General features: G+C 39.2%; 1 protein-coding gene across 3 annotated transcripts in view; it reads left to right on the top strand.

Annotated features, from left to right (window-relative positions):
- Positions 1-4,600, top strand: part of PRRG4 (proline rich and Gla domain 4) — a 22,987-nt gene extending 18,387 nt beyond the window's left edge. For 2 of the 3 annotated variants that reach the window (XM_023185493.1, XM_023185494.1), the window contains exon 6: positions 4,059-4,493. In XM_023185493.1, the coding sequence (XP_023041261.1) occupies positions 4,059-4,290 (232 nt within the window). In that variant the 3' untranslated portion in view covers positions 4,291-4,493. Of the gene's footprint in view, positions 1-4,058 lie in introns of all 3 variants that reach the window. The other variant, XM_023185495.2, reaches the window with a different exon arrangement.
- The last annotated feature ends 11,532 nt before the right edge of the window (positions 4,601-16,132 follow it).

Below are 16,132 nucleotides of genomic sequence, written 5' to 3'. Positions count from 1 at the left end.
GAAAGAAAGAAAGAAAGAAAGAAAGAAAGAAAGAAAGAAAGAAAGAATGAATGAATTTGGGAGTGTTGGAAGAATATGACTTGAACCTAAGCTTCTGTGCTGAAGAAATATATATGGAAGCTGGTAGAAAGAAAACAAAATTTGGATTTGACAGGACAAAATGGTTCATATTTTATTTATTTTTTTGAGACAGAGTTTCACTCTTGTTGCTCATGCTGGAGTGCAATGGCGTGATCGCTCACTGCAACCTCCGCCTCCTGGGTTCAAGCAATTCTCCTGCCTCAGCCTCCCAAGTAGCTAGAATTACAGCCATGCACCACCATGCCTGGCTGATTTTATATTTTTAGTAGAGACGGGGTTTTACCATGTTGGTTCAGGCCACTCTCGAACTCCTAACCTCAGGTTATCCACCTGCCTCGGCTTCCCAAAGTGCTGGGATTACAGGTGTGAGCCACTGCACCTGGCCAAAATAGCTTATATTTTAAAGATAGCTCAAGAAAGGATAAAACAACAAAGAGACTAATAACCCACATTTTTTTAATGAAGGACTTGAATGGACATTTCTCTAAAAATATATGAATAGCCAACAAGCACTTGAAAGGTGTTCAACATTGTTAGACATTAAGGAAAGGAAAATTAAATCAAAACCACAGTGAGAGTCAGCTGCAGTGGCATGCACCTGTAATTCCAGCTATTCCAGAATAGTTGGCATAATAATTTTTAAAATAACAAGTATTGGCGAGGATATGGAGAAATTGAAACCTCATATGCACATTGCCAGTAGGAATGTAAAACGGTATAGCCACTGTGGAAATCAGTTTGACAGTTCCTCAGAAAGTTAAATGTAGAATTATTATATGACCCAGCAATTTCACTTCTAGATTTGTATTCAAAAGCATTGAAAACAGGAACTCAAACATATACTTGTACACCAATGTCCATAGTAGTAGTATTCAAATATACAAAAGGGTTGATGGAAATAGCCCAAGTGTCCATCAAAATGTGGTGTATCTATGCAATGGAATATTCAGCCATAAAAAGGAATGAAGTTCTGATGTGTGCTACAATATGGATGAACCTTGAAAACATGATACCAAGTGAAAGAAGCCAGACACAAAAGAACAACTATTGTGTGATTCCACTTACATGTAATGCCTAGGATAGGCAATATCTAGGATAGGCAAATTCATAGAGACAAAAAGTAGATTAGAGATTACCTTGGGCTGGGAGGATAGGGATATCTTAGTCTATTTGTGCTGCTATAGCAGAATACTTGAGACTGGGTAATTAATAAGGAACAGAAATTTATCTTTCATAGTTCTGGAAGCTGGGAAGTCTAAGATCAACAAACCAGTAGGCTGTATGTCTTATAAGGACCCAGTCTCTGCTTCCAAGATGGTGCCTTGAACACCGTATCCTCTAGAGGGGAGGAACATTGTTCCTCACATGGCAGAAGAGCAGAAGAAAGAGAGGGCACTACTCCTGCAACCCTTACAGCAGCATTAATCCATTTATGAGGGCAGGACCCTCATAACCTAAAAGCCTACCAAAAGGCCCCACCTCCTAATACTGTTGCATAGAGGATTAAGTTTCAACGTGAGTTTTGAGCAAGGCCGAAACAGGTGGATCACCTGAGGTCAGGAGTTCAAAACCAGCCTGGCCAACATGGTGAAAACCTGTCACTACCAAAAAAAACCAAAAAACAAAAATTAGCCGGGTGTAGTGGCGAGCACCTGTAATCCCATCTATTCAGGAGGCTGAGGCAGGAGAATCACTTGAACCCGAGAGGTGGAGGTTGCAGTGAGCTGAGATCATGCCATTGTACTCCAGCCTGGGCAACAGGAGTGAAATTCAGTCACAAAAATAATAATAATAATAAGCCAAGAAATTAAAAACAAGACCTTTTCATTTCTTAGTTCCTATATTTTGTGGAGGAAAACAGGCATCATAGGATGTTGCCAGTTGGAGATGATATTAGTGCATACTTTCTGATTTCAGTCATGTGAGATGTGACGTGTAAGAAAACACTGTGTAGATATTTAATGACTGATGTAATTATCACATTGTTTCCATATATTACATTTTGAAAGTCAACATGGAAAAATTTATTTATTCAAATGAAATATCTGTCTCCTCCTTTATCCTGTAAGCCAACAAATAGAACTTTTCGTCATGAGCTAATGAATGTGGCAAGTGACTGCCTACCATGAATACATTCCAGACTTCTGACAGAGGAGGAATTGTGTTGAGCCCTCTAAGTAAACTTGTGATCCTCTCAGTCACCTCTCAACTATTGAAGGGCCGATTATCCAGTTCCTGGATTTACACAGACCTTTTGCTTTTCTTCTTTCTCTGCAATTTTTCTCTCTCCTTCCCTCCAAATCAGATCTCATTATTACCTCAAAAGGAGAAATGGTGCTCTAAGAGACATATTGACTGATTTAATTTGGAAAAGTGGGCAGTATTTTGGGCCTGCTAAACTGTTTCTTGATGGGAAGAATATTGTAAATATTGACTAGAAGTTAGGGGTTATCTATGTATTTTTTTCCTTCTTCCTCTTTTTTGGAGTACATAGTAGGTATATGTATTTATGGGGTACATGAGATGTTTTGATACAGGCCTGCAATGTGAAATAAGCACATCATGGAGAATGGCTTATCCGTCCCCTATGCATCTTAATTATTTCATTAGCCATAACTATAGGAGGTTAATGTATGTGTAGATACTTTATAAACAGCCTAAATAGATCGATTTATTAATGTCTAAATCATAATTTGTACTTCACAAGTGAGAAAGGAAAGCCATAGGTTTAAGACCCCAGACCCATGTTGCATTTCATTGGCTGACAGTTTAGTGAAAATGGTGAGACTTGAACTAAGCCATATTTTTTTTTTTTTAAGTGTTAGGCTTATATTAGAGTAGAGGGGAGAAAAGATAATATTTCAAGAAAGGAAATTATACCAGTGAAAGCACAGAGAAGGGCTGAGAACTTATCGCCCATACAGGGGAGTGTAAAGAAGCTGCCTTGGTAGGGCAGAGAGCTGTAAAAAATAAGGTGCGGCTGCAATAAAAGAGGCTTTGAAGAGAAGGCACGGGACTTAGAACTTGACTCAGCCGGAAGTACGCTGTGGGTTTGGCTTCTGAGAAGAATGACATGAAGAAAGTACTGCTTAGGAAGGATTGGCCAGGCAGCAGAACTGCAGGAGGGAATGGAGGAGAGGGACAGGCATCGACCTGTTGTGATTACCTCTGTGCCATCTATTTTCTTGGTCTGGAACTGTGCCACCTTTCAACAAAGCCTGAATTTGGTTTTGGTTTCACATCCTACTTTCTTTTTTTTTTTTTTTGAGACGGAGTCTTGCTCTGTCGCCCGAGCTGGAGTGCAGTGGCCAGATCTCAGCTCACTGCAAGCTCCGCCTCCCGGGTTTACGCCATTCTCCTGCCTCAGCCTCCGGAGTAGCTGGGACTACAGGCGCCCGCCACCTCGCCCGGCTAGTTTTTTGTATTTTTAGTAGAGACGGGGTTTCACCGTGTTAGCCAGGATGGTCTCGATCTCCTGACCTCGTGATCCGCCCGTCTCGGCCTCCCAAAGTGCTGGGATTACAGGCTTGAGCCACCGCGCCCGGCCCACATCCTACTTTCAAAAAGTTTTAATCCAGGAGTAAGAGAAAAGGAAATTCACTTGTTTTGAGTCCTTATTCTAGTGCACCAGACACTGCTAGAAGCTTTCCATGCATCTTGCTCAATCCACACAAACCAACTCTGTGGAGACAGCTGTTATTAGCCCCATTTGAGAGAGGAGAAAATTGAGGTTGGTTACTTGCCTTTGGTCACATAGCTAGAAAATGACAGGATCAGATTTCAAACCCATGTCTGACTTCAAAGCTCTTGGTCTTTCCACTGTACCAAGACTTTCAGAGTCGGGGGGTAAAATAAAACTGCTGTGTTAATACATTGTGTTTAATGTTTATTAAGATAGTCAGTTGGATTTTTAAATATTGTCATCTCAACCTAAAAATGCTGCCTTTCCTAGACCTAAATGTTGTCTCTCTGTTTAGCTCTTCAGCCGTCTATGAAAGGGGGAGGCACACTCCCTCCATCATTTTCAGAAGACATGAGGAGGCTGCCTTGTCTCCATTGCCACCTTCTGTGGAGGACACAGGATTACCTTCTTATGAACAGGCAGTGGCACTGACCAGAAAACACAGTGTTTCACCACCACCTCCATATCCTGGGTACACAAAAGGATTTAGGGTATTTAAAAAATCTATGTCTCTCCCATCTCACTGACTACCTTGCCATCTTGGAATAAGAAATTTGTGTTATTTGATAGGCCAGGCGCGGTAGCTCATGCCTGTAATCCCAGTACTTTGGGAGGCCAGGAGTTCAAGACCAGCCTGGTCAACATGGTGAAAACCGTTCTCTACTAAAAATTCAAAACTTAGCTAGGCATGGTGGGGCATGCCTGTAGTCCCAGCTACTTGGGAAGCTGAGGCAGGAGAATTGCTCGAACCTGGGAGGCGGAGGTTGCAGTGAGCTGAGTTCACACCACTGCACTCCAGCCTGGGCAACAGAGCAAGACTCCATCTCAAAAATAAAAAAAAAAATTAAAAAAAGAAGAAGGAGAAGGAGAAGGAGAAATTCATGTTGTTTGAATGGTTTGTTCTCCCTAAACAAAAAAGACATGACTATCCAACTTTTTATGACAAACTGCAAGGAATAAAGGAAGAATAAGTCCATATACTATACCACAGAAGTTCTGTCTGCATCTTGGACCCGAATTTGACCATTATCAGCTTGATAAGAGATTTTTTGACTCTATATCCTTGCAGTTAAGAAGAAAGCACTTTTTTGTAATTTTTTTTTAATAATTCAAAAAAAATCTTTGTTATAAAGAGCATAGGTAGAATTAGTGAACTCTTTGGATCCTTTGTACAGATAAAGGTTGTAAATTTCTTGTGTTGAATATTAAAAAAGCAAGAATGTCCAACCATTAAGATTATCCAAAGTCAGGCTGGGTACAGTGGCTCACGCCTGTAATCCCAGCAATTTGGGAGGCGGAGGTGGGCGGATCACCTGAGGTCAGGAGTTTGAGACCAGTCTGGCCAACATGGTGAAACCCTGTCTCTACAAAAATACAAAAAATTAGCCGCACATGATGGTGGGTGCCTGTAATCCCAGCTACTGGGGAGGCTGAGGTGGGAGAATCACTTGAACTCGGGAGGTGGAGGTTGCAGTGAGGCGAGATTGCACCATTGCACTCCAGCCTGGGCAACAGAGTGAGACTCTGTCTCAAAAAAAAAAAAAAAAAAATTATCCACAAATATACTGGACTCTTTCTTAGGATTTTTTTGGTGGGGGGTTAGAAATACTTCACAGAATTTGACATTTCAGTATAAATCTGTGACCTTAATATAATCACTTAGTTTTATATGTTAAAGTATTGCATAGCAGTCATCATATTTTGCAGGGTTTAATTCTTAACTCTTGCTATCAGACATGTTTTATTATAGATAGTGGGGTCAGTAGTTTTCTTGTTCTAAAAAATACTATTTGCTATGAAGTTAGTTCTTCAGAGGATACAGGGTTGCAATGAAAAGGATTTGCAAGGGTTGTTATGCTATCAAATAAACAAACAAACCTCAAATCTAGGAGACACTAGAACTTAATGAAGTTGCCCCTGTTACTGATTAGTAAATACTCCCATCTTTGTTGCAAAATTATCTCCCTATATAACTACATATGATTATTTTGAAATTTGTTAAACTTCATAAATAATAGTTTGAGAATCTGGAAAAAGTAATTTGCTTTTCTCCTCTTAAAACAATATTGATTAACGTTACCAGAAACCTTTTGCATCTCCTAATATGTCTGAACACAAAAGGAAAACACCATAATCATTTAAACCCCATTCTTTGTCTCTTCTTCTAAACCATATGTATAACCAGTTTTTCCTTAAGAATGTAGGAGCATATAAGCTATAAATTTCTGGAGTATGTGCACACAAATTTATCTGGGTGGGTATGTAGGTATATGTGAGTTTGTTTCCTCTTCCAGGAGTTCAAGAAATAACATACTCCTGGAAAATAGAATAGAAATTTCTGTGCTTTATGTTTTTTCCAGGCATTCATTTTCTTATCATTTAGGATCATTTATAAATGATCATTATTTATTTTGTTTTATAATTTTTACAAGAGTGAGACTGCAAACCCACATGTTTGATAATGCCTACCAAATTAAAAGTTTAGAAAGTATAAATCAGATTACAGTGCATGTGTGAGTGTATGTCTCTCTTTTAAGATGCATCATTTTAAGGCAGATAAAAGTAAGTCTTTAATCATTACAGACTGCCAAAGACTTTATCCTTTTAGATTCTCAGTCTCTTTGTTGTGTGTTGCAAGTAAATCATCTAGCAACATTTACATTTAATTAGGAAATCTGACTTGCTTTTAAAAGTTACCCAGGTTGCGTATAAAAATCTTGCTATTTGTTGTGTCTTGACTTTACATAAGCACTTTTGCTCATGTGACTTCGCACTTTGCACTTATTTTAATCCTCTTTAAAGGGCTACAGGCAAATTCTACTTTGCCATAATCACACTAAGGCATGGAAGAATTCTCTTGCCCAAAATCTAGCAGGTTGGTGACAACTGGGTTTAGAATGAGTGAGCACACTTTTCTAGTCCCATGTCATGCATATAAAATTACACTGCCTCAAATTATGAAATTCAGGGATCTTGTACGTAATTCTAAGTTTGGGACAGAAATTTACAAGCATTTCTCATATATACGTACATTTATATGTGTACATGTTACATATATTTAGATGTATTATCATATACATATGAAACACATTTATGATGAATAGAATTATAAGATATGTATGTATCTTTTACTGAATCATAATTTGAAATATTCCATGAATTCATTTACTTCTATTGACTCCCAAAATTCTAACTGCAAGCTAGCTTCAGAACCTGTGACAACGCCACCCACCCAAGTAGCTGCCTAGATTTGTCTACTGCTATCATTTTGTGTAAAGCAGTTGCTCTAACTTGAATGAGTCTAGAATTCATCAAGATTGTGATATTTATAAAGCATCCAATGTGGAGATCATGATACTTTAAATATAAAAAGGAAAATATGATAGAATTGCTATTGACAAATGCTTGTAATGATTGAAGGAAAGTATCTCAACGTTGTATCAGTCACATATATTTCTGTTGCTTTCACCATTTGCTATTTCTGTTGTAAGTTTGGTGGTAGATTTGTTGTTTTGTTTGGTTTATCTGTTTTGTTTGTGTTTGTCTCCCAGCAGTTGATTAGTGTTAATCATTAAATCTATTTTGACACAAGGTTTTATATATAATTAGATCAGTTTTCCACTTTTTACCATTAAGAAATGAGTAAAATGTGGATATAAAAGGAGAACTGGATTGAAAAAGACAAATACACATTTACAAGGTTATACCTTCGGTAGGACAGACAATTCCATATAGAATATTCTCTTTTGATAATGAAAAAAAGTTAAAGAGAGCGCAAACTTTGGCTATGTCAAAATATTTTTATTTTTAAGTTTTTGCAACAAGGTCTTGCCGTGCCACCCAGGCTGGAGTGCAGTGGTACAATCACAACTCACTGCAACCTGAACCTCGGGGCTCCCGCGATCCTCCCACCTCAGCCCCCTGAGTAGCTGGGACTACCTGTGCGCCTCAATATACCTGGCCAATTTTTGTGTTTTTTGTAGAGACAGGGTTTCACCATGTTGCCCATGCTGGTCTCCAACTCCTGAGCTCAAGCAATCCACCCACCTCGGCCTCTCAAAGTGCTGGGATTACAGACATGAGCCACCACACTGGCCTGCTGTGTCAAAGTTTTGCATCTTTTTTTTTTTTTTTTTTCCAGAAGTCTCGCTCTGTCCCCCAGGCTGGAGTGCAGTGGAGTGATCATGGCTCACTACAACCTCCGCCTCCCAGGTTCAAGCGATTCTCCTGCCTCAGGCTCCTGAGTAGGTGGGATTACAGGCACCTGCCACCACACCTTGCAATTTTTGTATTTTCAGTGGAGACAGGGTTTTGCCATGTTGGCCAGGCTGGTCTCAAACTCCTGACCTCAGTTGATCCGCCCGCCTCAGCCTCCCAAAGGGCTGGGATTACAGGCGTGAGCCACCGTGCCCGGCCCCAAGTTTTGCATCTTTTAATGCCCTCTGAGCGAATACATAGAGAAAACTCAGAACAATTAAAAACTGCAGAGCAACAGTTCTTCCATGTCTCAGGTTTCAAGTTTGCCTCTAAAATTCTAATCCATAGTTTTCTACTTCTTAGATAATTCATGTGTGTATACTCTTCCTAGACGTACAGGAGACTTTTTAATGCTAAAAGGTTTGTCAGTGCTTAACAAAAACTCAAGTTCACATTACTCATATTGTTTTTGTTTTAATTGAATGTGAATTAAATTTTTGTTAGTTATTTGATTCGGAATGTTATGTATGCTATTAACACTATTAGGGGAATCTCTAGCATTTCTGTATTTTTAAAGAACTTAATTCTTGTGTAGGTTCTGCCTGTGTGGTCATTTTAAAACTGTGACATGTATCAGTACCTTCATTCTTTTATATTGTATGTCTCCTCCAACTTTTTTTGTTTTTTGAAAAATGTTTCTCTAACACCTCAACAGTTTAAGGTATTTCAATACACATGTATCAGTATTTTCGTGATCTGAAAAAGCAACCAATTTTTTAAATTCATATTTTTCCTAAAACTTTATCATGTTTTTATTTTAAATAAACTTTATACCAAGTGAATATTGCTTGTTTCATTTAAGCATTCTTCCTCATATAATGGCATACAATGAAATATATTAATTAAATCTGAACAACACATTGCGTGTTTTCAAAACAATATTTATGGCATGATGTCGATGTATATCTTTCACCCAATGGGACTAGCATTCTATTTAGACAATTTAGTTGCAGTTGTGAATGTGGTATTTTCTTTAACAAAATTTTAATATTTAATATATTGTTTGAGGCAAATATATTACTCCTTAATACTAAAATTATTTTTGAGCTGTATCTATACGTAATTGAAAAAAAACAGTAGTAATGTTATACTAAATTATAAGAGTAATACAGCAAGAATTCCAGCTTAAAAGAAGTAATACAAAGTATCATACACATAAGTGAACATTGGTTATTATTCACTATTACTTAATGTTAAACATTTAGACCACCTTAAATTTTTTTGGATCTAAATGAGTTAGACATAAATGTTAATATTTACACTACTTAAAATTACTTTTATCAAGAGAATGAGAAGACTTCTCCCAGTCTTCTCATTTGTAATAAGATATTTGCAAAAGACATGTATGATAAAATGTAATGTGTCCAAAAGTAAACAAAGACCTCTTACAACTCGACAACAAGAAAACAAATGAGCCAATTTAAAAATGGGCAAAAGACTAAGACACTTCACCAAAGAAGAGATGCAGATGACAAGAAAGCATATGAAATGATGTTTGACATCATAGGTTATTAGGGGATTATAAATGAGAGCAACAGTGAGATGTCACTACACACCTATTAGTATGCCCCAAATCTAAAACACTAACAACCACAAAACATCCTGTTGGGGAGGATGTGGAACAACAGGAACTCTTGTTCATTGCTAGTGGGAATGCAAAATGGTACAGCCACTTTGGAAGACAGTGGTAGTTTCTTACAAAATTAAACATATTCTTACCATATCATCCAGCAATCATGCTCCTTACTATTTACCCAATAGAGTTGGAAACTCATGCCCACACAAAAACCTGCACACAGGTGTTTGTAAGCAGTTTTGTTCGTAATTGCCAAAACCCGGAAGCAACCAAGATGTTCTTAAGTAGGTGAATGGATAAATAAACTGTGGCACATCCAGATAATGGAACAAAAAAAGACTTTTGAATTCTTTTTTAGAGACAGGGTCTCGCTCTGTTGCCCAGGCAGGAGTGCAGTGCCGCAGTCATTGCTCACTGAAGCTCACTGCAGCCTCAAACTCCTGGGCTCACGTGATCTGCCCACCTCAGCCTCTGGAGTCTCTGGGTTTACAGGCTCTAGGAGTATGACTCTTTTAGATTCCACATATAAGTAAGATCATACGGTATTTGTCTTTCTAGGCAATGCGAGTTAGCATGTATTGAACACTATACTAGTTTTCTATTGCTTCATAACAAAATACCACAAATTAGCAGCTTCAAACAACACACATCTCACAGTTTCTATCAGTCAGAGTCCAGACACAGCTTAGCAGAGTCCTCTACTTACGCTTTGACAGGGTCGGAATCAAGGTGTCGGCCAGGGTTGGAGTCAAGGTGTTTTCATCTGGAGGCTTTGCTATAGAAACCTCCACTGTGAAAGCTCTCTTGAGTTATTAGCAGAATTCATTCTGATTCATCTGTAAGACTGAAACCCTTTATAGGCAGGAGACAATAAGGCAACCATAGCTCCAAAAGCTGCCTGCAGTTCCTAGAAGCTACCTGTAGTTCCTTGCCACATCAGCTTCCTCCGCATGGCCCTCACTCTGTCAAGCCGGCAAAGAGACCTCTAGAATGTGCCTACTGCAAAATGAAGCCTTATATAATATGACGTCTTCAAGAGTGACATCTCATCACCTTCTATTAGTTAGAAACAAGTCACGGGTTTTATTAACTCATCAGGAGAAGATTCTACACAGGAGTAAATACCAGAAGTGAGCAAGCCCTGAGAATCACTGTAGGTTCTGTCCACCAAAGGCCCTATCATGTGCCTGTTTCTAGGCCTTCATGTGCCTTCCATATGATCTTTTCTTTCATATGAGCATATTTAAAAAGTCTTTCAGGCCAGGCGTGGTGGCTCATGCCTGTAATCCCAGCACTTTGGGAGGCTGAGGTGGTTGAATGACCTGAGGTCAGGAGTTGGAGACCAACCTGGCCAACATGGTGAAATTCCATCTCTACTAAAAACACAAAAATTAGCCGGGTATGGTGGCTTAAGCCTGTGATCCCAGTTACTTGGGAGGCTAAGGTAGGAGAATCACTTGAACCTGAGAGGCAGAGGTTGCAGTGAGCCGAGATTGGGCCACCGCACTCCAGCCTGGGTGACAAAGCAAGACCTTGTCTCAAAAAATAAATAAATAAATAAAAAGTCTTTCAACTGTAAAGTGATATAAATATCATATAATACCTAATGCTAATATCTTAATGTTTCTTGAAAACTTTGTGACATCTCACTATTTACTAATTTTACCTGTTCATTTTTCTACAATTCCTAGCATTAAATAGCCATAAACTGATTAAAATGCTTATATCAGAGACAATAAACTGAGAGCAGCTTGGGAAACTCCTTAGCTGACCAAGGCAGATTCACCCAGATGGAAAGGAGCTGAAGATCTGATCAAACTCACAGTCCTAGCATATCCCTGAATGTCTTATTTACCCCACATTTGATTTATAATATGGCTGTATATCATGTTCTAGGTTAATAATCATTTCCTTTGGCATTTTGTAGATATTCCTCTAATGTCCTCTAGCATTTGATTGCAAAAGAATTCTAACAATATTCTGATTTCATGACTTTGCACATGGCCCTTTATCCCACTGGAATCTTTCAAATATTTTCATCCCTGGTGATCTCAAATTCATGATTCTGTCCAGGCATGATGCCTCATGCTTCTAATTCTAACACTTTAGGTAGGCTTGAGCCCATGAGTTTGAGACCAGCCTAGGCAACATAGTGAGACCTGTCTCTACAAAAAAAATTTTTTTTAATTAGCTCGGTGGTACAAACTCCATACTACTCTGGAGGCTGAGGTGGGAGGATCACTTGAGCCTGGGAGGTTGAGGCTGCAGTGAATCGTGATTGGGTCGCTACACTCCAGAATGAGCAAGAGAGCAAGACAATGTCTCAAAAAAAAAAAAAAAAAAAAAAAAAGGAAAGGAAAGGAAAAGAAAGCTGAGTGCGATGGCTCATGCCTGTAATCCCAGCACTTTGGGAGGCCAAGGCAGGCGGATCTCTTGAGCTCGAAGTTCAAGATCAGCCCAGGCAACACAGTGAAACAACATCTCTACCAAAAATACAAAAAAAATTAGCCAGGCGTCATGGTGCCTGCCTGTGGTCCCAGCTACTTGGGAGGCTGAGACAGAAGGGTCAACTGAGCCTGGGAGGTGGAGGTTGCAGTGAGCCAAGATTGCACCATTACATTCAAGCCTGGATGATGGAGTAAGATCCTGACTCAAAAAAAAAAGATTATGATTCTGAGGCTTGGGATAAGTTTTCATCTATTGTTCATGGCACCCAATGCCTCCCTTTACTCTTGAGATCTGTGCCTTCCAATTCCAGGAAATATTCTTGTGTAGTTTTTTGCTAGTTTCCTTGCCTTTGTTTTCTCTGCTTTTTCTGTGATTCATATTGGCTGAATATTGTACTTCCTGGACTGATCCACTATTTTCCATTTCCTTCTCTATTCTACTTTCGGCATAACTGTAACTGAACCCAGGTTCAACTGCTTGCTGCTGAAAAGCCAGACACAAGAGACAAGGGTTGATGGGAAGAAACCACGTTCATTCAGAAAACCAGCAAAACTGACAAGATGGTGAACTAGTGTGCTAAAGCACCATCTTAAATTTTCAGGTTGGCTGGAGAGTTTTTATGGGAGGGGAATAAAGCGAAGAGGAGGAGGTTGGGATCAAAAGGTGACCGAGGACTGCAGATATCTGGGCACCAGCGAGGGTCAGAGGAGGTTGGAAACTTCTTTGTCCTTGGTCAGTTCACAATGCGCTGCTGTAAATCTTTAACAAAACATAGTTAGTTGTTTTGATACTTACCCTTTAATCCCAGACTTAGTTGTAAAAATTACATGATTACTGTTTTTGCATATTATTTCAGTGCTCTAAAATTAGCTGGAATGGGGAAAGGCCACTTAAAAATTGAGTTAGTTATGTTAGTTCTTTGCTATTTCACTGTTACAATTCGCCACTGTCAAAGGTTCATTCCACAATCTTGTGGAATTAGGGACAATGGGATGTTGTCTCTCATCTGGCTACTTCCTGTTGAACAGGGTTGATGTGGGGCAACTGTGAAACGAAACCATTTAACCTGGTAGCAAGCTGATGTTCAGGTCCTTGTTCCTTTCAGGTTTTTAGAAGGACCTGATCTCCTAGTTGAGAAGGATGTAGGACCATGTTTGTGGGATAAGTGATCCTGCTAGAAGCAAACTCATGAATAGAATTCAGTATAGTGCCTAGAGTCTTAACATATTTGGCAATTGCTAAATTATTTATTTCAAGTTTGGTTCATTTTTTTTCAGTTTTTCCCATTGATCATGGTCTCCAAGATGACAATCTAAAGGTTAAAGGAAGGAGCAAGTCAAAGTTTTCCCTGACATTTTCATAACCATCATTGTCTTCTGTGAATCAGGGCATAGACAGGTATTAGCTATAGAATATGTGGCCCCCATATCCATAAGTTAATACACCTGTTCCTCACTGTCAATTGTAGCCAGGGCTCCTGTGGGGATATGATGACAGGTTGGCTAAATATACATATTTAGCAGGTTACAGAAGGAACTATAAATATTTGTGAAGGTGGTCCTGACACATACATATTGAACAAACATAGATGTAACATATGACCCACGTTTTCCTTGGAGTGGAGACTTAACTCTTGCCTGGCATGGCCTTAGATCTTATTTATACTTTGGTATCTTATTGCCACAAAGAGTTTGTTATGTTTTAATGTTAACTCTGGTCAGTTGCTGTGTCTAAACCATAAAAGGAAAGGGGTATAATGAGGTGTGTCTGACCTCCTGTCCTCTCATGGCTGGGAACTATGTTTTTTTTTTAAGTTTTTTTCTTGGGGGTTCACTTGGTCAAGGGGGATCCATTTGATTGGTGGGGTGCTTAGGACTTTATTTTTTAGTTTAAATTTCTGTTTTTTGATCAAGATATGCCAGAGGTAGCATCAATGGCTAAACTTTTATTTTGTCCCATATTGTTGCCAGGATGGTGTGGCTACCTGTCCCAGGTCCATCATGTCCCTTGGTGGGATCCCGATGGCCAAGGGACTTAGAGTAAAAAACTTATAGCCAATTAATCATTCTAAGCCAGGTGGGAACGGAGGTGAGTAGACACTTAACCCTTAACACCCTTTTAAGTAACATAAGAGCCAAAAACCAAAAACCAAAAGGCAAGGTTACAAAATTGACTTATCTAAAAGCTTTACATGTTGAAAGAATTAGCAATGTTTATTTGATTTTGAGGACATTTGTCAAAGAGGTAAAAATCCTCAAAATGTTTGATAAAAACAGAATAGTTATTCATTTAACCAAGAGTGACAGTCAAAATACTTTAAGAACAATACAGAAAGTGACATGAAGGTACAAATTTTAACCCTTTTATTTATTTTTATTGTTTTGAGATAAGGTCTCACTCTTGCCCAGGCTGGTACACAGTGGCACAATCTCGGCTCACTGCAAATTCTGCCCCCAGTCTCAAGCAATCCTCCCACCTCAGCCTCCCCTGAGTAGCTGGGACCACAGGCATGCACCACCACACTCAGCTATTTTTTAATATTTTTTTGTAGAGACAGGGTTTCACTATGTTGCCCAGGCTAGTCTCAACCTCCTGAGCTCAAGCGATCAGCCTGCCTTGGCCTCCCAAAGTGTTGGAATTACAGGCAGGAACCACTGTGATTGGCCTTATCTCTTTTAAAGCTCAAGTTTCCTAAGGAAGCAAAACATTAATACAGACAATATAGGAATTATCTTTTTAATTTAATTTTTATTTTTTTGAGGCAGAGTCTTGCTCTGTCACTTGGGCTGGAGGGCAGTGGCACTATCCCAGTTCACTGCAACCTCCACCTCCCAGGTTCAAAGGATTCTCTTGCCTCAGCCTCCTGAGTAGCTGAGACTACAGGTACGTGCTACCACACCTGGCTAATTTTTATATTATTAGTAGAGATGGGATTTTGCCATGTTGTCCAGGCTGGTCTCGAACGGCTGACCTCAAGTGATCTGCCCACACTGACCTCCTGAAGTGCTGGGATTACAGGCATCCTGCCAGGCCAGGAATTATCGTAATAAAATGCAAACTCTTGTTTCTTAAGCCATTTGCCAAAAAGGCAAAGAAAAACCATCTGCAGTGTGATTGCTTCTCCTCATGAGAAGCCCATTTAGATAACCTAGAAATCAAACCTGAAGAATAAAGTACCTGAACTTAATCAGACACAGGAAGAGTATTTTCAAAGTTATCAGTATAGCATAGCAAGGGAATACATGACTCTTAGTAATTGCATGAGAAGTTTCCTAATTACATTTAAAAATTTAGACATATCAAGAAAAGTCAAGAGTACAGAATCAAGTTATACTGGAGGAAAGCATTGTTTTTTTAGACTTTCAAGTTACCACTTTTCAGCATTAGGCCACAACAACAGTTAGAACCAGAGGAAAAGAGTTATAGAAGCTGATGAAAAAGCGGAAGGAGAGATTTCTCATTTCAGGCCTTCTCAAGAGGAGAATAAGCTGAAAGCAGTGAGACACAACAAAAGCTGAACTTCTAAGATAAGAATCTGAGAAGTTTTCAAAAGAAATAGGTTTCAGAATTAAAAATCAAAATGTCTTATAATTTCACTAAGATCGGCCAGGCCTGGTGGCTCATGCTTGTAATCCCAGCACTTTGGGAGGCTGAGGCGGGTGCATCACCTGAGGTCAGGAGTTCAAGACCAGCCTGGCCAACACAGTGAAACGCCATCTCTACTAAAAATACAAAAAATTAGCTGGGCTTGGTGGCAGGTGCTTGTAATCCCAGCTACTCAGGAGGCTGAGGCAGGAGAATTGCTTGAACCTTGGAGGCAGAGGTTGCAGTGAGCCGCAATTGCGCCATTGCACTCCAGCCTGGGCAACAAGAGCAAAACTCCATCTCAAAAAAAAAAAAAAAAAAAAAATTCACTAAGATCAAATTAATACCATAAGAAAATCTAGTTTTAATATAGAGGACCAATATTAGAAGGACTATTATGAATAATTCTTTTTAAATTGTAGTCAACTTAATCACATACAAAATTCCTCTTGTAAATCCCCCTTCACGAACCTTATCACAACTTATACACAACACTCATGACT

Source organism: Piliocolobus tephrosceles, chromosome 13, assembly GCF_002776525.5.
Source record: "Piliocolobus tephrosceles isolate RC106 chromosome 13, ASM277652v3, whole genome shotgun sequence".
In the NCBI taxonomy this organism is placed as follows: Eukaryota; Metazoa; Chordata; class Mammalia; order Primates; family Cercopithecidae; genus Piliocolobus; species Piliocolobus tephrosceles.
The sequence above is the reverse complement of the archived record's forward strand: the minus strand, read 5'-3'. Positions and strand labels throughout refer to the sequence as shown.